The following is a 23,922-nucleotide window of genomic DNA, read 5'->3' on the forward strand; positions in this document are numbered from 1 at the left end:
GTTTAGCAGTGCTTTCCAGGCAATGGGTCCTTTCCCAGTGGGATACATGAGATGACTGGAGGCAGCACACATATAAGGCAATGCATAGTCTTGAATCATACAACCAGACATTTAGCTCTGTCCCCATTCTCTTTCAGTCCTTCTAATTACATAAAGAAGATCTTTCAAAATTGGCCTAGGGTCTGGCCACGGTGGCTCACGTCTTAATCCCAACAGTTTGGGAGGCCAAAAGGATCACTTGAGCCCAGGAGTTCAAGACCAGCCTGCGCAATATGGTGAGACTCTGCCTCTACAAAAAATTTAAAAAATTATTAGCCAGGCATGGTGATGCATACCTGTGGTTCCAGCTACTCAGGAGGTTGAGGTGAGAGGATGGCTTGAGCCTAGGAAGGGGAGGCTGCAGTGAGACAAGGTGGGAGAGCCGTTGTACTCTCTCTGGGTGACAGAGACCCTGTCTGTTAAAAAACGGAAAAAAAAAAAATTGACTTAGGAAGCCTTTACTCTCTCCAACCTTATTAATCTTCCTTTTCAACAAAGAGAAATAATTTTGATAATTACCTTTTGGTTATAGCAAGTGGTAGTTGTTTTTCATTTTGGTTGGTGAATTCAGTTTCCTTGAATGTATACTTATTCAAATTTTTTTAAAAGTGAGTCAACTTACTGAAAAATATTGAATAGGTGATAGCACAGGAGCTACACCTACATGGCAAACCTGGCAACGCTGTAATGAAAAACACTGAAGTTTGACAAATACAGTTGAGTACATCAGGGAGCCACTCAAAGTGTTTAAGCAATGGAGTGATGTAATTAGACTCCCCATTTACAAAGATTCAGTGGACAAGGCCAGACATTAAGCCTGAAAATGACTTTTGAAAAAAAAAAAACCAAACAAATTTCAGATGAGAAATGACCAGACTGGAAGCAAAGCACGAGACAGGGAGAAAAGGAGATGCTAAAGCAGGAAAAGGAGGAAAACTTAGGGACCAACAGTAAAAGGATGGAGAGGGAGAGGGAGGAGTTTGGGATGATTCCACAGTTTGGCTTAGGTAACCAAAAGAATGAATCATGGAACCATTAAATGAGCTAGAGAAAATGGGAGGAGGACTAGGGCTGGAGGGAGGGTGATGGGTGCAGTGGGCCACATTGAATTGATGGCCTCTCATTAAACCCATATGGTGCTGTAGACCAATGGTTCTCAAAGTGTGTTCACCAAACCATCAGCATAGCCTGGAAACTTGCTAGAAATGCAAATTCTTGGCGCCACCCATACTTATTGAATGAGAAATTCTAGTCTGGTTTCACTAGCTCTCTAGGTGATTCTGATGCATGATTAAATTCAAGGACCACTGAGCAGAGACAGAAATCTGAGTCAAGATACCTGGACAAATCAATCCTGGATTATTTCAGACAAGGCCTTTCCTTGGGCCTCAGTTTCCTCAGTTGCAAAATGAGGGATTGACTGCACTATAAGATCTCCAGTAAGTCACCAAACCTCACTGGGTCTCAGTACTTTACACCTAAATTACCATCTCCCCCTTCTTCTTTAGTAATAGAATTCCAATTTTTAACTAAGTACTTGGGAGTCCAGAATAAAGACCATACTTTCCAATCTCTTTTGCCACCAGTTATGTGACTAAGTTATGACCGATGTGCAGAGAATGGAAGTAATGTGTGTGTCACCTGAAACGTTTCCTCAAAGAGAAGGGTTCTCTGTCCTTTTTCATCTTTTCCTCTGCCCTTTGGTCTGGAATGCAGACATGATGGCTGGAGCTTGATCAGCCATCTTGTATCATGAGGGAGAAATCATACTTGGAGGAGAGAAGAGCAATGAGTTAGAAGGAAGCTGGGTTTCTGATGACTCACTGAAACCACCCACTGGCTCTATGTTAACTCTTCTAAACTTCTTTAAAGTGAGAAAGGAAACATTTTATTCTAGCCATTTTTATTTTTGACTTTCTCTGCTCTTACATTATTGCTAGAAAATCCCTTGTACCTTATACTTTTATTAAAAAATACTATGAGAAAGCTGAATCAGACTATTTGGGGGCAGCGCCTAGGAATCTGCATTTGATGACCTCCCTTGGGAACTGATGAACTCTAAAGTTTGAGGTTGGGTGCCTAGGAATTAACTCATATTATTGTTTTATAGTAACATATATACACTCCAAGAACAAGGGAGTAAGAAATTTGGATATTAAAAAGATTATTTTGGTTTTTGTTTTTGCACATATTGATGACTTTCTTTGCACTTCTTTTGCTTAGGGGTTCAGAATTGAAACTCTTTGTAGTACAAATTCTGGCCATAAGGAAACCATCAGACAAACTGGACCAGTGCCTGTGAGCTTATGGCTATGTTAGGGCTAGGATTTTGATCCCTGACTCCCAACTATCCGACCTCTGGACCCTGCAGCTTCCCTGCAATCTCTGAAAAGTTACTTTTTTCCCAGTATTGCAGGTGAAAATCCTCCAGCCTAGCCACAAACTGTTACAGGGCAGCTGTTCAACATCACGGCCACAGTTGTGATAGAGAAAGCGAAGTGTGTCCAGTCAAAACAGCAAAGGGTAATCTAGGCCCGCAGCCTGGCCACATAGGTGGCTGGAGCCACAAAAGAATCCAACTCATCCCAAAGTGATGCGTGTCACAATCTGGAAGGTCAACTCCCTGCTCTAGCTCACCTAAATCTTTGCCAGCATACAACAATTTCAAGTGAAGCATATCTGTGTCCTGGACCTTTCCAAACCATTTATTCAATAACAATGCATTGGAGGGACTGGCTTCACAACTCACTATCAAAATGGCTTGTTAACTATTCACTCTGTGTTAATGATAATACCTCAAATGGGAAGGTAGGAAGAAAATCACGTTTAAAATGCAGAGGGCTTAAACAGGTTGCAAAACAACAAACAAAAGAAGAAAACATGACCCAGCATTAGTTGTAAAAAAAAAAAAAAAAAAAAAAAATTGGTTATTTCTAAGTAAATATGCATACTTTCCAATACTGAAAGAGAGTGAAGATCAGAAGTGGGGTTTAATAAAACCTGCTTTCACGACTTGGTTTTGTTTCTATCAAGCTTGCCTTATGGTAGTGAGCTTCCAGGTACTCTTGGAGAACAGGATATTCCAAAGGTAATTTCACCTTTCTTTCTTCCCCTACCTTCAGAGGCCCTGCCTTTGAATATTATTATTTTTTTTTTAGTTTCATTAAAACATATATTCCACCACTACATCAGAATGCTTATTAACATTGCCAGGCAAAGTAACTGCTGGGTATTAATCTCTTGGAGGCCTGGACTATATGCTTGTCCAGACTTGTCTTCTCAGTACAGCTCACTAACCAAAACCAACACCAAGGACACAGTGTCCTTCAATTCAATTACAGAAAGTTCCTGGGCCGCTAATTCTAAAAGGATCAAGTGCTTTACATATTTCTGCGTGCAATAAGCAGGGCTCATGTAATGAGCCTTTTTTGTATGCGTGTCATATTTGTATAATGTGCCCCTGTGTCTGATGTAAAGGAACTAAACAGGGCCACTGCCTTGTACAACTCCACTGGATGCATACACATACTAGTCTGTGGTGCCTTACGGAGTTGTACAGTGCATAACCAGGGCAGCCTTGGGTAGTGGTTCTGATTGTTGGTCATTAGACAGGTCTCTGGGGAGCTTGGGTGTGGGCTATTGGGAGAAGGCTGACAATGTATGCTTCAAGGAAAGTAGGGGGGACATTAGAGCTGGATTGGGGCAGAGTTCACCCTGTGTGATGATGGAGTGAGATTTATACTGCTTGCCAAGTTTAAAAAAGGCTGGTGAAGGAGATATTAATGCCCTGCTTCCTGGGAGACTGTAGGTTCTGGGTGTGGTTGACCTCAACCCCCAGAGGGGCTGGGCAGTAGCCAGCAGGTTACAGGCATTCCCCAGCCTACAATTTCTCTGAAGGTGTGTTAGCCCTCACTGTACTAGATAGGGATGGAGCTGTTTAATTTTTTTTTTTTTTTTTTTAACTAGTAGCACCTTAATGTTTGGGCAGAACTTGCTTTCCCTGCAACCCAAAAACTTTCTGGTGAGCACACCTCATGAGAAGGGCTCTCTTCTGCCAGCAGAGTGCTCAAGCCAGCACTCACCTACATCTATAGATCCTTTTGGAGATCCTAAATGGAGCTGCTGAATTGTTGTCCTAGTTACCATGGGAAGTTTCTGAGGTCAGAATGTTTAAAAGGAGTGCAGCCCTGGGCTTTGGGTATCCTGGGTTCCTGAGTAGGCAACTGATGCAAAAAAAAAAAGAAAGAAAATAATAGGTTTCCCCTTCCTTCTTCCATATTTCCAGTCCCTAAGCAAAAGTCTGATGTCTCAGTGGTCATCCTAGCTCCAAACCATCCCAAATCTACTGCCCACACCTGACTTAGCCTTAAAAGATTAGCCTGACCTGGCAGCACCTGACTGTGGCCCTGGGTGTCTCCACCTTTTATCAACAAAGACAAGTTCCTGGATTCCCTTGTGCAGGCAGCTGCTTCTAGGCAAAAGACACTTGCGAAGGAATTCCCTGCATTTAATGTGTTACAAAGGAAGTGACATTTTTGAACACCTCTGACATGGTTTGGCTCTGTGTCCCCACCCAAACCTTATCTCAAATTGTAATCCCTACGTGTAGAGAGAGAGAAGTGATTGGATCAAGGGGGCAGTTTCCCCATGCTGTTCTCTTGATAGTGAGTTCTCATGAGATCTGATGGTTTTACAAGTGTTTGACAGTTCTTCTTTCATTCTGGTCTCTCCTGCCGCCTTGTGAAGAAAGTGCTTGCTTCCCCTTCGCCTTCCGGCATGATTGTAAGTTTCCTGAGGCTTCCCCAGTCATGTGGAACTGTGAGTGAATTAAACCTCTTTCCTTTATAAATTACCCAGTCTTGAGTATCTCTTTATAGCAGTGTGAAAATGGACTAAGAAAACTTTTTAGGAGTCCAGCACTTCACATGTATCTCATGTAATTTACAAACTTAGCAAGAGAGGAAATATCATTCACATTTTATCTAGGAGGAACCAAGGGCTTATAGAGGTAATGCCCAGGTGTGCACAGCTAGGAAGCAGCAGAGCTAGGATTCAAATTCAGGGCTGTTTGGTTCCAAAGGTGCTCTTTTTTCCAAGTCATGGCTGCCATTTTAGCCACTGATAATTAGTAGCTCTGAGGGACCCTCAACCATCTACTGGGCATGGAACATTCATTTGTTCATTCAATAAATGTGTTTTGAGTCTGCTCTGTGCCAGACGCTCTTCTGGCCACTGGGGACATAAAGATAAATCAGACACAACATCTGCCCTTAAGAAACTAACCTACTGACAACCAGCAGTAATTAAAAGAGAGGAATCTACAAGATATTAGAGAGAGGGCCAGTCAAGGAAACCATTCCGGAGGAAATGACACCTGACAGAACCAGCTAAGTTTCCAGGCATGTCCAGTTGTAGGGAATAAACAGCAGGTAAGACCCAATCTCTATGCCCAAAGAATCCATGGAAGAGTTACAGAGACACGACTCATGCTCATGATACAATGAAAGAGAATAAAATCACCAACTGAGGGCCCTCAGGTGTTCTACATGGAAGTGATGGAGGATTGACAGACTGAGGCAGAAGTTGAGACCATTAGAGGAAGGCTATGGAAATGAAATGGAAGCCACCTTTGTTCACACTATGCTTCATTAATCTTGGTATCTTATTTTTCCCTCTAGTTTTGCCAGTTACTTCTGGCTCTACCCTGATTTCTTTGTTCATTTTCCTTCCTGCTAAAGGAAAATACTCACTTATTTAACATCTTTAAAGCTGTGCTGAAAGCAAAGCATTATCCTAAGCCCTGATGGTGGTCATAGCATTGGAAATGTACAAAGATAAACAAGACATTAAAGCCCTCGAGTAGCAAACAAATAATGAAAAGTCTGATATGTGAGCTCCAAACCAAATGGCAAAAGGAAGAAAATAATTAATTCCGACTTGGAAACAGGGGTGAGGGGTGGGGGATGGGTGATGGGTGGAAGGCGTGGTGGTGGGGTGGGGGACTGTCACCAGGAAAGACTTCATTGTTGCTGGTTTGTTCATTCACATTTTCAGGATTCATTCACTGATGTCTCCTATCTACAGTGTCTGCTCCTCAAAGAGCCCACAGTCCAGCACAGGTCTGGAAGACATAAACCATCACAATATAGTGTGAGAAATAAGCACGAGACCTAAGCAGGGCTGTGGACGCTTATAAGAGAGAATTCAGAAGATACTGTTGGTGGCTTTTGAACTGATTCCTAAAAATAAATAGGAAATTACCAAAGGAGAAGAGTGGAAAAGGCATGTAAAAAGGCATTGAGAGTGTGTTTGGAGGGGGCTGAGGCACTAAGATATATTACCCATTAGGTAGAAAGACTTGAATACCAGACTAACAAGTTTGGCCTTTATTTGGTATTGCGTGTAAGGTGTACTAGAACGGGATGGTACGGGGGCTTAGCCACAGACGCCTCAGCTGCATCTCTGTGCCTGTGAGACTGCACCGCATGCGAGCCTAGCTGAATGGGAGAGTGGGAGGTGCGGGTGAGTGCTTGGAAGGTTAAGGGAGAGTCCCTCGTCAGGTCTACATTCTGGGCAAGGGCAAACGCAGTTCTAGGCACCGCACAGCTGCTGGGAAGACCCGCCTCCCCTTCCAGATCCCTCTGGGGCGGAGCTCGGGCCAGAGCACGTGATGCTTGGAGCACCACCTTTACTGTGGGCACTCTTCTCATTCATCCGCGGTTTCACGGGCCACCACTTCGATCTCCAACACCTTGACCGTATGCCTTCGTGAGCGAGGAATCCGTTCTCCTTGACACATCCCTATTGCTCCTCCTGCAAAGCCCAGTTAGGGAAGAGAAATATCAAAGGAGTCCCTTGCCCACACAAAAGATGGCGACCTGCTGCGCTCACTCTGGGTGGGGAGAGCGGGTTCCAGGAGCCCGGCCTCACTGGGCGAGGCGCAGACGGAAGAGGCGTCTCTGGAGGTAACTTTTCGACCTTCCTGGGAGTAGCTCTGAAGCGAGGGGGCGTGGTCTAGTCTGAGTTCTAACAGATGATTGGTCTTCCGGCAGGTAGGTGGGGTATGCGCGCTACCCCACCCCTCTCTCTTCGAACCGGAAGTGTCTCTGGGTCTTTCCAGCTGGTTGTCATTTCACTCGGCTCGGTCCTGAGGAGAAGGACTCAGCCGCGGCTGCGGGACCCGGGCACCGGGAGGCGGTGGCGGCGGCGGCAGCGGTAGCAGCAGCGGCGGCAGCAGAGGAGGAAGAGAAGGAAGAAGGAAAGAAAAAGAAGAACCAGGGGGAGTCCTCAACAACGACAGCGGGGACTGCGGGACCAGGGTAAAGCGGCGACGGCGGCGACGGCCCAGCAACCGTGAGGAGAAACAAAAGCCTTCTAAATTATAGTTTTAAAAAAAATTCTGGGAGAAAGAGAGAGAAAGCCGAGGGGGGAGGCCCTTCTCCTTTAAAATAGCTACGGTAGTGGGTTTTTCCTTTTTTTCCTCTTTTTTCCCTCTCTGCGGAGAATCGAACTGAGGGAACTGAACAAACCGCCCCGGGTCCCATGAGGGAAAAAAACCCCGGAGCCGCAGAGAGGGGAAGAGGCAGAAACCGCAGGACCTTCCAGGTCGCCCCCTCGGTCCCCGCACCCCCGGGCCGCCCGCTCACCCTCGTCGAGTCTCGCTAACCTCTCCTGATCGCGACCCCCACAAGAGGGAGAAACGGGTGTTTCCAACCCCTTTCATGGGGGAGAGGAAGCCGCGGGGAGCCCAGGAACAGCGACCGCAGCAAGATCTGCACCCGGAGCCTCAGGAACAGCCCCAGAGGCCAAAACTGCACCCTGCGAAAGAGCAGAAAACAGGACCAGGAACAGCAGAAACCTCCCTGCAATCATCTTTCCATTAGTCAATGCTGATTTCCTCTCCCGAAACCAGGAATTCACTTCCCACCCCAGATAACCTAATATAATCTATATATATAAATATATAATATATAATGTTCTTAAATTATTCCTGATTTTTTTTAACCAAGCTGCCAAGAAAAGAACGTATTCCCCTCTTAGCCCTATTCTAATTTTTATGTGAGTGAATCTAAACTGCTGAGGAAAACCATATGTGATTGTTAAATTATATATATCTATATTTTTACTCCGCGCAAGGCTTATTCTTCTACATCCATAGATGCTTGAGAAGCTCTGTTTTTGTCATTCATGTACATTTTCCTTTGGAAAAAGAAAGCGCCTATTTTACTAACCAAAGACTTGATTTTTACCCTCTTCATTTTTATTCCCTCCTAAAAATAAGCCCAATTGGATCCATGTCAATGTTTTAAGAGATTTTTTTTAAGAGTTGTTTTTTTCTGTCAGAGACCAGAATTCCAAATCAGAACAATTTAAGGTGATAAGCTGCGATCCTTGAGCTAGCTATAAATAAGACATTTCAAGCAGGCAAGCAAACAACTTAAATTTTGGGTAGAGGAAAAAAAGGCGTGAGGCATCAGGTTGTCATTTTTTATTGTGGGATTCTGCTCCTAAAAATAATAAATGGGGGATTACGGGTTTGGAGTGCTAGTGCAAAGCAATACTGGGAATAAATCTGCTTTTCCAGTCAGATTCCATCCACATCTGCAGCCTCCACACCATCACCAAAATGCCACCCCCAGCCCTGCTGCTTTTATAAATAATAACACAGCTGCCAATGGCAGCAGTGCTGGGTCAGCTTGGCTTTTTCCTGCTCCAGCTACCCATAACATTCAGGATGAGATCTTGGGGTCAGAAAAAGCAAAAAGTCAGCAACAGGAACAGCAAGACCCTTTAGAAAAGCAGCAGCTTTCCCCAAGTCCAGGTCAGGAAGCTGGAATACTGCCTGAAACAGAGAAGGCAAAATCAGAAGAAAATCAAGGGGACAATTCTTCGGAAAATGGCAATGGGAAGGAGAAAATAAGAATCGAATCTCCAGTGTTGACAGGGTTTGACTATCAAGAAGCCACTGGGCTGGGTACTTCAACCCAACCCTTGACATCTAGTGCATCGTCTCTTACTGGTTTCAGTAACTGGTCAGCAGCGATAGCGCCTTCCTCCTCTACAATAATCAATGAAGATGCAAGTTTCTTTCACCAGGGAGGGGTCCCTGCTGCTTCGGCTAATAACGGTGCTCTGTTGTTTCAAAATTTTCCCCATCATGTCAGCCCTGGCTTTGGAGGCAGCTTCTCTCCTCAGATCGGGCCTCTCTCACAGCACCACCCACATCACCCTCATTTCCAGCATCATCACAGCCAGCATCAGCAGCAAAGGAGGTCTCCTGCCAGTCCCCATCCCCCACCCTTCACACATAGAAATGCTGCTTTTAACCAGCTGCCTCATTTGGCGAATAATCTTAACAAACCCCCCTCTCCATGGAGCAGCTACCAGAGTCCATCACCAACACCCTCTTCTTCCTGGAGCCCGGGCGGTGGTGGATATGGTGGCTGGGGAGGTTCCCAAGGCCGAGATCACCGCAGAGGGCTGAATGGTGGAATAACTCCCCTGAACTCCATCTCGCCTTTGAAGAAAAATTTTGCAAGCAATCATATTCAGCTCCAGAAGTATGCTCGCCCCAGCTCTGCCTTTGCACCTAAATCCTGGATGGAAGATAGCTTGAACAGGGCTGACAACATTTTTCCTTTTCCGGTAAGATTATGTTCCATTAATAGATTAGGATGAATAAGGAAATAGCATGGTGTGATATCTGTGTAACTAGAGTTTGAAGTGCCCGTATTCACATCAGAGCTTTTCTTAGATTGAAAATGATTCAATAACCAGACTTTATTTTAACAGGAGTGTAATTGGAACAAAATATTCAGCTGTTTCTTTGGCAGTTTTCTAAATTGTAGCCTTAATCTTGTCATAGATAATTATGAATACCTAGTAGCTGGTGATGTAATAATTATTAACTCTAATACCTTTCTTGCCTGACATGAGAATCAGGGTCAGTTTTTTTCCCTACTTATTTAGATGAGAATAAATAATATATAGATATAAATGTATTTCATTGCAGAAACTAATGAATGTTCTCTGAAGTAACTATATAACTAAACAAATTTCTTTTGACACTGTAAGGTAGTGACTCACGGACAACCAGCTATTGAATTACAGTTTTCTCTCTGGTTGGTTGCATTTTAAAACTGGAAACTCTCTGAACCTTGTAGGTCTGAACAGCCTGAATTGATGGATTTGCCAATTCCTCTTAAACCTCTTCAAATTTTGGCCTACCTTGCATGAGTAAGGACTATCTAGTGAGAGAAATGATCTAAATGTTTTCTTCATCCCCATTTATTTTTGAACACTGTGAAACTGTTCATCTCAGAGTGACTCTTTATGCCTTTCACCCATTTGCTTATTTTCCAATGTTAACATTGGAGGTATAGATAATTAAACCATTCCTAAAAATAGATCCAGGCAAAGATCATTTGTCTTTCTTGCTACCAGAATATCTTTATTCTGGCAAGAGTCATTGATGTTTTTGAATTAATGAGCAGCAAGTTAGGTTGATATGAACAAGATAAAGGGAATTTCATAGGTGGTTGAACATCAGATGCGCCACTAAATGTGTATACTTTGAGGGTATGACTGTATGTGTTTAGGAAATTTATAAGGGGTAAGAATCTAGCATTGAATCTAGTTTTCCCAGCAACCTCACAGGGTGAATTCTGTTATTATCCCGATTTTACGGATGCAGAAATTGAATATGAGAAATATATAATAACTTAGCCAAGGGTACACAGCTGGTCAGAGTACAAATTCTAAGTTAAAAAAAAAGACAAGGATTGAAAATATGTATACATACATGTGTGCACATACACATGTGCTATAGCTAGAGGGTTACTTTAGAAATATTTCTGCAAAGGCTGAAACAGATTACAGAATTATTGCACTGTTCCCAAATATGATGTTAGCCCTAGCAGAATTATTTGTTTTAATTAGTAATTGGCTGAGAGAGAGGGGAAGTTTGCTAAGAGAACCCTATGTCATTCCTTCCCTGAGGATTCAGGTGCAGTGCATCTTAAAATATGTGGGTATATTTAGTTTTTGACTTTTAAAAATGATTTTTTTTTCCTATCAAAAAGCTGTTGGCATTTGCTTTAAAGGGTTTCAGTTGTTAAAACCAAAGATCAATTACTGTGCTTTAGTGGTCAGGTAAAAAGGCTGTTTAAGACATTGACAGTCCCATGAAGTCCGTTTTTAAAAAGTTGCCTTTGATATTCCTTTGAACATCAATTTAAAGAAAATTTAATGCAAAGATGAGTTTTATGAATTATTCTTATATTTGCTAATTTTAAAAAATGTAAGTTAACATTCAATACATTTTAACTGGATTAAGATTTGGCTCAAAATCAAAATAAGAAAAAAATACACCTTTTTTTCTTATTTTGCTGCCATATGCTGGCACAATGAATTTATGTGGCCTCACGGTTTGGTTCCCATTCTCAGCTTACTGACTTTTGATAAAGATTGCTTTAGGAAAAATGAAAAGTTCAGACAATAAATAAAATATACATATATGCACATTAATATTTTTTGCCGTTGGGCTAATAGAGTGTGTGTTATGTGTGAAATCTTTTTGAACAGTTTCTTTGGAGATTAAGTTGATTTATGAAATAATAGACTAAGATTGATACTAAATATATTGTTAGAAACTAATTCTTCCCTTAGAATTGCTGTCTTTTATGTTGATTATGGGAAAAGGATGGGTCAGTGTACCTGAATTTCAAATATGGTAAGATTCAAAAATAAATGGTTAATTCTGCTCCCCATCCCCACCATTTGTAGCTCTGTGTGTGTGTGTGTGTGTGTGTGTGTGTGTGTGTGAGAGAGAGAGAGAGAGAGAGAGAGAGAGAGAGCACGCACACATATTTGAGGAGAGAGAGCTAGCAGTGGGGTGATCTGAAAGTCACAAGCGAAATAAGTGGTTTGAAAAAAATATGACAAGAAACTCCTAATTGGGTTTTGAAAAAGTCTAAAGTAAGTAAACTGACTACTGTGATTCTTACTTAAATGAATGCTGTTCTTTTTGCTTTTTAAAAACCAATAATTCATGTGAATTAGTTATTTTTGAGAAAAAGTATCATTTTAAATTGGTATAAGTAACTTGGTTAAATTTGTCTTATTTAAATTTATAACTTATAGGCACATGCCTGTAAGTAATCCCAGCTACTTGGGAGGCTGAGGCAGGAGGATTGCATGAGCCCAGGAGTTTGGGACCAACCTGGGCAACATAGTGAGACCCCCGTCTCAAAAAAATAAATAATTTATAACTTAAACACTACTAATTTTAGGAAAGAAATTTTATAGATATTACCACTTCAATTTAATTACTATTAAAAAGAATTGCTTTCTTCTGCAATATTTCTCATAGGGACAAAAAAATAAAATAAAAAGAATTCCTTAGGTGTGATAGAGAGATCTTGAAACTTACCACAGACATTAAAGGATAGTGCTTATGTGAGTACATTATAATAATGGTATTCAATCAGAGGCCAGCACGTTATTGTTACATTAAAAGGAAATAATTTACCTGAAGTGTAACCGATAGTAGGCAATGTTTATTTTAATTTGAAATAAACCAGAATGATTTTTACATTTGTTTACTGCAGGTTTGGGTATATATAATGAATTAAAATTAATAACTTTTTAAATTCATAATCCCCCCCTCCCAATAACTGATAGGGGAAGACATTTTATTTGGAGGATTTTGTATATTAAAATGTGTTTCTAAGTTATTTTTGCTTAGCTTAAAGCTTCATTACATGAATTCAGAGGGCATCCCTCAAATCCTGATTTTGTTTGTTTGTTGTTTTGAGACAGGGTCTCGCTTTGTCACTCAGGCTAGAGTGCAGTGGCATAATCACAGCTCACTGCAGCCTTGACCTCCCTGGGCTCAAGAGATCCTCCCACCTCAGCTTCCCCAGTAGCTAGGACTATAGGCATACACTACTATGTCCAGCTAATTTTTGTATTTAGAGACAGGGTTTCACCATGTTGTCCAGGCTGGTTTCAAACTCCTGGGCTCAAGCAATCCACTTGCCCTGCTGAGACTACAGGTGTGAGCCACTGTGCCTGGCCGAAATCCTGTTTTTAGACACAGCTAAAGTAATATGTATATAATAATAGCTAACATGTGGCCGGGTGTGGTAGCTCACGCCTGTAATCCCAGCACTTTGGGAGGCTGAGGTGGGCAGACCACTTGAGGTGAAGAGTTCAAAACCGGGTTGGCCAACATGGTGAAACCCTGTCTCTACTGAAAATACAAAAGTTAGCCGGGCGTCGTGGTGGGTGCCTGTAATCCCAGCTACTCCAGAGGCTGAGGCAGAATGTCTTGATCCCCGGAGGCAGAGGTTGCAGTGAGCTGAGATCATGCCACTGCTTCCTAGCCTGGGGGACAGAGACTCCGTCTCAAAAAAAAAAAAAAAAAAAAAAAAACCTAACATGCCTCCTGTGTTCTAAATGTTTTACGTGTATTGATTCATTTAATTCGTTCAACAATCCTATGAAGCAGAAATTATTATTTTTATTCACAGACAAGATTTGGCTGTTAATCATTAGACTACAGTGCCTCTTCACGTAATGATAATATGGCAGGGGGATAGTGGGTGCAGGTGGGACCGGAAGGGAGAGTGCCTCCCAGACGCATGTAAGATGAGAGGAAAAATTTTACAGTAATACATGATGATCAAAGGCTGATTGTAGATAGAGTATTGAAAGGGGAAAATAATTCAGTATACTTGTTTATCAACTTTAAATGTTAAACTTAGATAATATTTAGATCAATGCTTTTGTTTTACATTTTGAGCACATGTTATATACCAGGCACTGGGCTAGGTGCTTTCAAATATGTTATTTCACTTCGTATGTAGGGTTTCTCAGCCCTGTGACATCTGGTTTTATTGTCCCAATTTCAGAATGAAGGTCCATATTCATGTGACTACAGGCATGATTTGACCCTTACTGTAAACGGAAAAAAAAATCCTGTCTTACCAAACATATCTTGGAATTCTGACATCCAAAGCAGATAATATATTGGGGCGCCTGCCAGTAATTATATTTGAATATAGCATTTATTTGGAGGAGTGCCTAGATCTTCTGTCCTTACAGGAAAGTAAAGGAGAATTACTTAGTATATGTGCTGACATCCTCTTAACTGCAGCTCAATTATGTTGCCACTTTCATTAGCTAAAGTCAGGTAGGAAGGAAAAAGACAAAATCTGTATGTCACAAAGACTATCCTAAAACTTGTTTGATAGGGAAACAAGTGTATAGATCCTCAAACTTATATACTGCATCTTATATTTGCAAACGGAACACCGCTGCAGTGCTTCAGTTCTGAAAGTCATGGTGGATTATTAAAATTGTCTAATGTGCAACCTCATTACATTTTCTTGTTTCTTAATACAGTATCTTTCCAAGAGGGATCTTTGCATAGGAAACATTTTCTTCGACTTAGAAAGGGAGAAACCAATTTTTTCACAGTAAATTATGGGTCGGATGTTCTAGATCTAGCAGAATTGACATATTGGAAAAATCTTCCTCTTTGTAGAAGTCTGTTTAACTAGGTTAGATAGCTTTTCTGATGAAATTAAAACGAATTCCAGGGTAGAGTTTTTTTATTTTTTTTATATTCAGAGAAGCATGGCATATGATCAGCACATTGTTCCAGCACCTTTTAGGAAAAACCTGTTTATTGCAAGCCTAGTGAATGTGGTTGTTCCTAATTGCAACTAGAAAGATGCTACTTACTTCATGAGTTTAAGTTTTTGAAAGTCATCCTTGTTGGTGTTCATAAGAAAGAAATGGGGAACGTAGTTTTTAAATTAATATATGCCTTGGTTTGGATTTGACAGTCTCAGTTTATTTTCCTTACGACTTTTTCTCTGTTTTGCTAGGAGGAAAATAAGCTTGATAATTCACTGTCATATTTTTTCAGTGCTGTATTGTACCTCAGTTTTTGGTCTCATTATACATAAGATAATGTGAATAATGTGTTTCTCTTTAAGGCAGAGAACCTATAATGTGAACATTTTAACTTTTTGTGACAAAATTCATTTTATTTTATGTTTAATTGTTCAAAACTGCCTTGCAGAAATTAAAAGTACATTTTACCATGATAAATTTAGAGCAGTATATTTTTTAAAATTCGATTTTATTGTAGATTCCCATCCATTTTTTTCTCATCACATTTTATCTTAACTGAAACAGAATGAGTTCCACCTTTAAGTTTTTAAAAAATACTTAGTAGATAGAAAGATAAAGGTCAACACCTTTATCTTTTCAATCAATTTCTGAAGGTGAAAAGTGAATAATTATTGAGAAAGGCAATTTTGTGAGCCCAAAAATGTAGAGTGAAGCATAGGCTGTGGACTCAGACTTAAGTTTGACTCTGAATTTGAATATAATTATTTACTATATGAAGCTGTTGTAAAAATAAGCAAAATGCCTATATAAAGCTTTAAAAATTTGTCTCTGAACTCTAATGAGCAGTGTGACCTTGAGTAAATCTTTTAAATTCCAGAAGAAAATACGGTATCAAGAAAATAATACCTGACGGGGCATGGTGGCTCACACCTGTAATCCTAGCACTTTGGGAGGCTGAGGCGGGCGGATCACTTGAGCCCAGGAATTTGAGACCAGGCCTGGGCAACATGGTCAGACCCCGTCTCTACAAAAAATACAAAAACTTTTTCTAAAATATAATAATACCTAACAGTGAAGGGTAATGTTAGGCCCCTTATGTATGTGCCATATTAGGTTGGTTAACTTTTTAAATTTAAAATATGGCTTTCTAATATTGAATAAAGTTATGAAATTAGTTACAAATATAGCTGTGTTGCTGTGAAATATTTTAGTCATGCTTATCTTGCTGTATATGCTTTATTGAATAAGCTATAGATGCAACCCCAGACAGATAAAATATTTAGCAGAATTGTCGATTTTCTTGAAGAGAAAGAGAAGTTTTCTAATTCAATATAAGCTTAAACTTTGATTAGCATTGACAGCCTGTTTCTTTCAGTATTTTGAAAGATTTTGGCTACAGTTGTTTTATTAAGAACTTTAGAACATGTGATTGCTTTTGCATACATTAGAGGAGACTACATTTTAATAGAGAATTTATGATTTTTCAGTAAGAGATATGAAAGGGTGCCATAGATTTGAATCGAGAATAGTTTGGCTTTTATCCTGGAATCAAGAGTTTTTTAAAAAAAATATTGTAATATATTTAGCACACATTTATTGGAGCACCTACTATGTTATAGACTAGGCACAGGACTGTCGTAAAAAGTAAATCAGTAACATGGTTTGTAATGTATTTTTGACCTGTGCTAATCTTTGAGTAAGACTGAACATGCATTTTTTTCTCTTAAACATTATAAACAAATTATCAGCTAGCCCAATAGTTTCATTTCATTTTAATCTATAAGTTGTTTAATCTTTAAGGCAAACTAACAGATTCAATTTTAGCTATAACAAAAAATTGTATAAATGGCATTTCCAAACACTTTTATTAACATAGTCATTAATGTGTTTAAAATTTATGCTTTTATTTGGAAATTTAACATTTTTAGAAAATTTGTAATTTTTTTGGAAAAATATTTGGAAAATGTAATTATCAATTATAAATACACACTTGTATAAGTTACCTGTATATTTATATATAACATGTGCTTATTTACATTCTATGACAAAATGGTACCACAAAAGGCAAACTTTAACTTGGATAGCAGAGTTCTGGTCCCGTTACATGTCAAAGAAAAACTCCATCAGCTATCTATAGGTGCTTATTTATGTTTACAAATGGAATTATTCAAGTTCAAAGCTCTAAGCTGTACAAGCACATTTTATATTGTAGGTATTTTGGTTGGGCAATTTCTATTTGCTGAAGATTTATCAGATATATTCCAATCATTTTTTTGTAGACCAAAACTAAGTTATAATTAGTTCTTCAGTGTTATATATTTTAAGTCTATATTTATTTAAAAATACTGTGTAAAAATTTAAATAATAATTCTTCCAGGTATTCTTGAGGAATGCATCTAGTCAATAGGATCATAGTACTAGTCAGTAAAATAGTTGCTGCCATTTTATTGTCTATGAGACCTTAAAACAATAAAACTCAATATAAGAACATGACTCAGAATGTTCATATACTCTGAAAAAATGTTATTAGAAAAATATCTTAGTTAATGGAAGTCAGATCTGGGTTCCAGATATGGCTCGGCCGCTCATTAGCTATGTGACCTAGGCAAGCTACACCACCTTCCGGGTCCTTTATTTTCTCATTTCTTTTGTCTGGTATTTTTGAGGATAAAATGAGATATGTCTAATGTTTGACTTCTAGAAGATTCTATTGTTTTAAGAAAGCAAGTCATCAAACAGAAATATTAAGTCACAGTTTTATTCAAAGTATAGCACAATTTCTTAAAATCTGAAAACCCATGTATAACTGGTGTGTGATAATTTGAACTTAATTTTATTTTTTGAGACAAGGTTTCACTCTGTCGCTCAGACTGGAGTGCAGTAGCGCGATCTTGGTTCACTGCAACCACCACCTCCCAGATTCAAGCAATTCTCGTTCCTCAGCCTCTCCAGTAGCTGGAACTACAGGCATGTGCCACCAGGCCCATCTAATTTTTGTACTTTTTAGTTCACCATGTTGGCCAGGCTGGTCTCGAACTCTTGACCTCAGGTGATCCACTCGCTTTGGCCTCTGGAAGTGCTAGGATTATAGGCGTGAGCCACTGCACCTGGCCTGAACTTAATTTTAAAAAAATAAAATACAATTCCTAAAGTCACTACACTTAAATAATGGTGGGACTGAGGCTAGATGACACACTGATTTTCTTGAACACTGCTGAAAGTGACCAACTGGTGATATCTTTTTTTCTCTGTTGGTAAAGCACCCCCTGACCCATGTCTTCTTAAATTTTTATTATGGAAAAATTTAAACATATTCCATGGTAGACAGAATAGTCTAGTGAACTCCCATGTACATGTCACCTGGCTTCAACAATTATCAGCTTCTGGACAATCCTGCTTCATCTATACCCTTAACCTTCTCTCTCCCCTTTTGTATTATTTTGAAGCAGTTGCCTCATATATTATTTCATCTGTAAATGATTTAGTATATGTCTCTAGAAGGAGTCTTTAAAAGAAGACATTAACAATTTTTTCAAGTTGTTTTTTTAAAGAAGGGTAGTGAGAAAATGAAGCAAGGCCCACGTTTCTGTTGTACCTGCTCAGCCTGTTTCACTGCTCAACCTGCTGCCAACAGTGGTGGACCACTATTGGCTTCATCTCCTCCTTCTGTAACATAGAAAAATAAGAGATCCAGTTAAAGCACCCAAATACCAGCTGGTGATTCGAAATTTGGGAGGAGAGTATACCGTTTTCCTCCCTTCATCTTACCCTTTCTCTAGGTGCACACTTCTGTGGACTCGTGGGTAAGACCTCTGAAAGGAAAGATGAGAGAGAGAACAGGACAGGACTGACCTTTTATGGTTGTTGTCTTTTTTGTTTTTCTGTTTTTTAAGAGGAATGTAGAGGTTTGGGGTCCCTTGTAGACTTTTAGACTGAGTCAACTTTTTAAATTTCTTGTTTGCTTTCAGTGCACAAATGTTTGATGCTTTTAAAGGGCCATGGGCTGAGGATACTTAACTATGGCAAACGTGATCCTTCTGCTCCTGAAGTGTACTGGCCGGTGACATCCTCTTTGTGCCTGAGTGTTGGGGAGTGCCTTCTGCCCAGGAGATTCTGGAGAACTATGGATGGGGGTTGGGGGGGGAAGGCGTTGTGAGAGTCTGGAAATGTGGAGGCTGGGCACAGGCTGCTTTTTGAGATCACTGTCAAGGCTCACAAAAGAGAAGAGATGCCGAGGGTTACAAGACATAAGCTTCAGTTTAGGAATACAGATTGTGCATTGGCCAGGTGTGGCTCACGCCTGTCATCCCAGCACTTCAAGAGGCCAAGGTGGGCGGATCACCTGAGGTCGAGAGTTAAGAGACCAGCCTGACCAAAATGGAGAAACCCCGTCTCTACTAAAAATACAAAATTAGCCTGGTGTGGTGGCGGGCGCCTGTAGTTCCAGCTACTCAGGAGGCTGAGGCAGAAGAATCACTTGAACCCGGGAGACAGAGGTTGCGGTGAGCTGAGATTGCGCCACTGCACTCCAGCCTTGACAACAACAGCAAAACTCTGTCTCAAATAATAATAATAATAATAATAAAAAAAGTTGTGCATTAGGGTGCCTGCTGACTCTGTACCTTGCTCAGGCCTAGCAGACATGGAGAAGAGGAACTCTAACAGCCAGTCGAGGTCAAATGACTTCATTCCTCAAGGCTGAGTGTTAGTATTGTTTACCTGCTTGCCTGCTTTCCTTGAACTAATGACTTCTTGCCCTGAATAGCTTATTAGAGAGAAGTCTTATACTGATAGTTTTGGGGTCATAGGTTTGAACTTATTTTGATTATCTCTATGAAAACAGGTTATAGAAAATAGCACAGAATGGCTGACTTATTCGGATACAACTGATATCTAATTTAAAATATGAGTTTCATGCTTTTTTCATTGCACCATAGAGAGAAGGGGCAGAGAAATGTTTATTGAATGAGTTCACCAACTGCCATGCCTTGTGCTCCTGCTGCCCATATACCTTATCTCATTGGCTTTTCACCACAGTTTTATAAGGGAGGTGCTATTATCCTCATTTTGCTGATGAAATTAAGGTTCAATGATATTGCTGCATCAAGATCACTTGCTTAGTATGTTTGATACTTAGTATCACAAGTATCAAAGCTTGTGATAGATTTTAATTATTTCTCTGCTAGGCAAGATTAGTATGAACAAATTGTCAAGAAGAAGAAAAGATCTATTGATTCAGGAACTGACTAATCAAGCCTAGAATGGTCATTTGGTTTTTTAATACAAATAAGTGATGACAAGAAATGTTTATCATTTTAAGGATTTATAATGCTCAAAATGAATGTGATTTATTTAGTGAAGGTGCAATAAAAAATGTTCTCAGAGGCTTTCTGGAGAGAGCTTATTTGTCAATTCACATGGCAACCAAATGGAGCTGTTGATCCAAGGTAATACACTGAAGACATTCATTCATTTAGTTATAGATTATAATTCTATTAGGGAACATGTGGTAACTTAAGATCTGTTAGACTCTACGTTCATTACAGGAGTCATCATGAAAAAGTACTGATTGAAGAGGGAACTTGCTAAGAAATATGAGATGCTGTTAAATGTGGTCCCTCCTGCTTCAGATAATTACTGCTTTAACTTTAATCTCTGATGCTCGTTGTCTTCATTCAGGCCACGTATATATAGTGAAGGATTTCATACCTTGCAGGTAACAATAGAGCAAAAATTCTAGGCCCAAACAAAACTTCACTTAAACCACTTTTCCTGAGCATCTGCTCTGAAGTCAGACTCTACCACTTACTGTGTGACTTTGTAGGGCAATTAGTTAACTTCTCCTAGCTTCATTTGCCTACAATGGAGATAATAAATGACAGTACTGACTTCACATGATGGTTGTGAGGAACGAATATATGTAAATGTTATGTAATTCATGTAAGATGCACAACACAGAGCTAGGAGGAACATGGTAGCCGCTTTCTATGTCGGTGGCGATGGGTTTATGGCATGCTGCAAGCTGTGGATATGAAAATGAGTGAAGCTCATGGTGCATGGTGATAGCGATAAGCTCTGTTATACAGAGCTTATCACTATCTTGTGGGATGTCAGAATGCTAGGGAGACATAAGGGAAAAGGGATTTGCTGCCTGTGTAGGGATGTGAGGGTCATTTGGAAGTGGAAACTTGAAAGTTGACTGGATAGTCCACTCTTGATAATCTGTGAATTTACATATTATTTAATTCAAGAGGAATATTTACATTTTGGCAAATCTTGAATTGAAACTCCCATAGTTACCTTTGATTAATTATGGGCTCTACTGGCATCTCAAAATTTCTATTTATTTTGGCAGCTGACACACTGGCGTACACTTTCCGTTCAAACCAAAATATTTTCCCTCCCTTCTTTACCAGGGAAAGTTTAAGCCAGAAAGAGAAACTTCCATAGCCTGGTACAGATATGTAGCAGTCTGAGAAGTGATGATCACAGTAATAGATGTTTTTATAGAAATAGAATGAGTCAAGGGATAGCTGAATTTTGGCTTCGGTTCTTAATAATGTGGTTACATTCAGTTAATTACATTTTGTGTTTTAGACTCAGTCTAGTAATGCCAGAACATACTAGCTCAAGTATAAAAAGAAGCAATAATAGGGTGGTGGTGGTGGGTAGCATGGGTTATATTTAGATGAGAACATTTAAGCTCAGTACAGTTATTGCCTCTGAGCACATAACCTAACTGTGAACATCCCAGCATCCAAGAGAAAAATGTAACATGATGGGTGATGTAAATCTCATTCTCTAATGAAAATAAGCATACTTTTAAACAAGAGTGAAATAGTTTTGAGAGAAATTTGCCTTGCAGGTTTCTAATCATGGGGCATTGACAGACAATGAATTTTTCCGTTGCTGACAAATTTTACAAGAAAATTCATAGATGTTTAACAAATGGCAGTTACTAATATTTTCTGCTTATTAAAATCTGAGATCATGCTGTTAAGCCATAGTTCTATAAAAGCAAGTCAAAAGGGACCAGTGTATACTATGTATTTTCTGATGATGTGACTTGATAAATAGTTTGAATCTGAAGGAATGAGTAATTAGCATATCCTTTGTTTAGACTGTTTATCTTGGCTTATAGGGCATTTGACCAGTTGTTAGAGAGAGAAGACGCGTCAGTAGTAAATACCTGAAGGGCATGTATTCCATGTCGCTGAATGAAAAATAAAAAGGCTATATTCTTAAGATATGGGGTATATGAATGCCAGATACCCCATTATTGTGAAAATTCAAGCACCGAATTTGTATTTTGTTTGTTCTTAATGGTGAGCCACTCACCTCTTGATGCTTTTTCTCAAGGAATTTTGTTTTGGTGAAATTGAACTTTTTTTAATCTTTCCAAAGGTATGGACCTGAGAACTTGAAAGACAGAGCTATTTCAGGTTTTGAGAGCAAAGCCCTTCTCTTCATAAGGAGATCTTAAAATAGTTCCTGTAGAATATTTAAACTGGACTACATCATAGCTGGCCAACTAGGATATAAGCTATAAAGCACACCCCTAAGGATCTAATGAAGTTAACCTGTTGAATGGATTTGCTTAACTCAGTGGTTCTCAAAGAGTAATCCCTGGTGTCACTTGGAAACTTGTCAGAAATGCGAATCCTTGAACCCGACCCATGCTGAATGAGACTGTGGGGATGGACCCAGTAATCTGTATTTTAACAAGACCTCCAGGTGATTCTGACGTACTCTCAAGTATGAGAAACGCTGGCTTAGATCAACCATCTGGATGTTAAAAAAAAAAAAAAAAAGGCCACAAATGATTATTTTGGTCTGTGGTATAATTACAATTTAGTTGTTTTTCCTGATAGGACAGACCAGCAGGTTCACGTGCTGCTTGTGGCAGCTTCTGGAATGTTATGAAAAGTGTTGTCATTAGCTATATACTGATGTAGGTCTTCCCATTTTGCCCTGGCAGGCGGTATTATTCAGGTGTATACTAAAAACAAGGGTCCTCTCTGAAACATTCATTTTGTTTTGTCAGAAGTTTATTTTTATCAACTTTGATTTTCATAGTGGTATCATAAGGCTTTTCTTTTAGAAATTGTCCTGTGAAGTAGGGATGATAGAAACTGGAACTAACCAGTTACTGACATTCAACTCAGTATATTAAATATAATAATTAAGACTACAAAATAAGATAAGGTTTAAGCATTGTGATAAAATTTGCTTTGCTTAGCTTTGAAAATCATTGGTGATCTTATATTTTCCTTCATGATTACTAAGCTCACATGTTTTAGAGTCAGAAGGCCTGGGTGCACATTCTGCTTCCACTTACCTGACATTGATGGAATTATTTAATTACTCGAAGCTTCAGTTTCTTCATCTGTGAAGTGGGATAATAACTGAACATACCTAATTGTATCAGGGTTTTGTAAGGAATAAATGAGCTTATGAATGTAACCTATAATGTTAGCTGCTGATAGCAATCCTATTATTACTGTTACCAGTAATACCACTACCACAAGTACTCCTGTGGTTAATAGATAACCCAGAGATGCATTTATGATAGATTTCTAATTTGTGTGCCACTCTGTCATCTCAGTGGGGAGAGGGAAGATAAGGTTTCTCTTTCTCTTCTTACGGTTTTAGTACCTCTGATATATATCATTTGTATAGGTAAAATATGAAAGGTAACATTTGTACAAGTAAAATGTAAGTAACATTTGAGTGCCTACTGTTTGCCAGGCACTAGCCAGCATGTTCATACCCTCAGAACCCTTAGAGTGCCTCCTTTATTCAAATGTATGTCTTAATTAGTGTGGTTCTTTGACTGCCATGATCATTACCCTACCCAAGGAAGGATCACTTGGTTTATAGTAAGACTTGGGTTTGAATCCCGACTGTGCCACTAAACAATGCAGTAACCAATCTGTGTAGTAAATTGTGTGAGTTTTCTTTAGTCTCAGTTTTTATTATTAAAATAGGAATAATAGGCTGGGTGCAGTAGCTCATGCCTGTCGTGCCAGCTACTTGGGAGGCTGAGGCCAGAGGATCACTGGAGCCCAGGAGTTTGATGCTGTGGTGAGCTGTGATTGTGCCACTGCACTCCAGCTTGGGCGAAAGAGTGAGACCCTGTCTCTAAAATAATAATAATAATAATAATAAAAAAAGTTGTGCATTAGGGTGCCTGCTGACTCTGTACCTTGCTCAGGCCTAGCAGACATGGAGAAGAGGAAC

At 39.7% G+C, this 23,922-nt stretch overlaps 1 protein-coding gene across 4 annotated transcripts in view; it reads left to right on the plus strand.

Annotated features, from left to right (window-relative positions):
* Window positions 1-7,114: 7,114 nt before the first annotated feature.
* The window catches only part of CPEB4 (cytoplasmic polyadenylation element binding protein 4), a 72,026-nt gene continuing 55,218 nt past the window's right edge, over window positions 7,115-23,922 (plus strand). For all 4 annotated transcript variants that reach the window (XM_011947811.1, XM_011947812.1, XM_011947813.1 and 1 more), the window contains exon 1: window positions 7,115-9,684. In XM_011947811.1, coding sequence (XP_011803201.1) covers window positions 8,560-9,684 — 1,125 coding nt within the window. In that variant the 5' untranslated portion in view covers window positions 7,115-8,559. The remainder of the gene's footprint in view (window positions 9,685-23,922) is intronic.

The sequence above is a fragment of the Colobus angolensis genome, unplaced genomic scaffold (genome assembly GCF_000951035.1).
Source record: "Colobus angolensis palliatus isolate OR3802 unplaced genomic scaffold, Cang.pa_1.0 Scaffold27, whole genome shotgun sequence".
Taxonomy (NCBI): Eukaryota; Metazoa; Chordata; class Mammalia; order Primates; family Cercopithecidae; genus Colobus; species Colobus angolensis.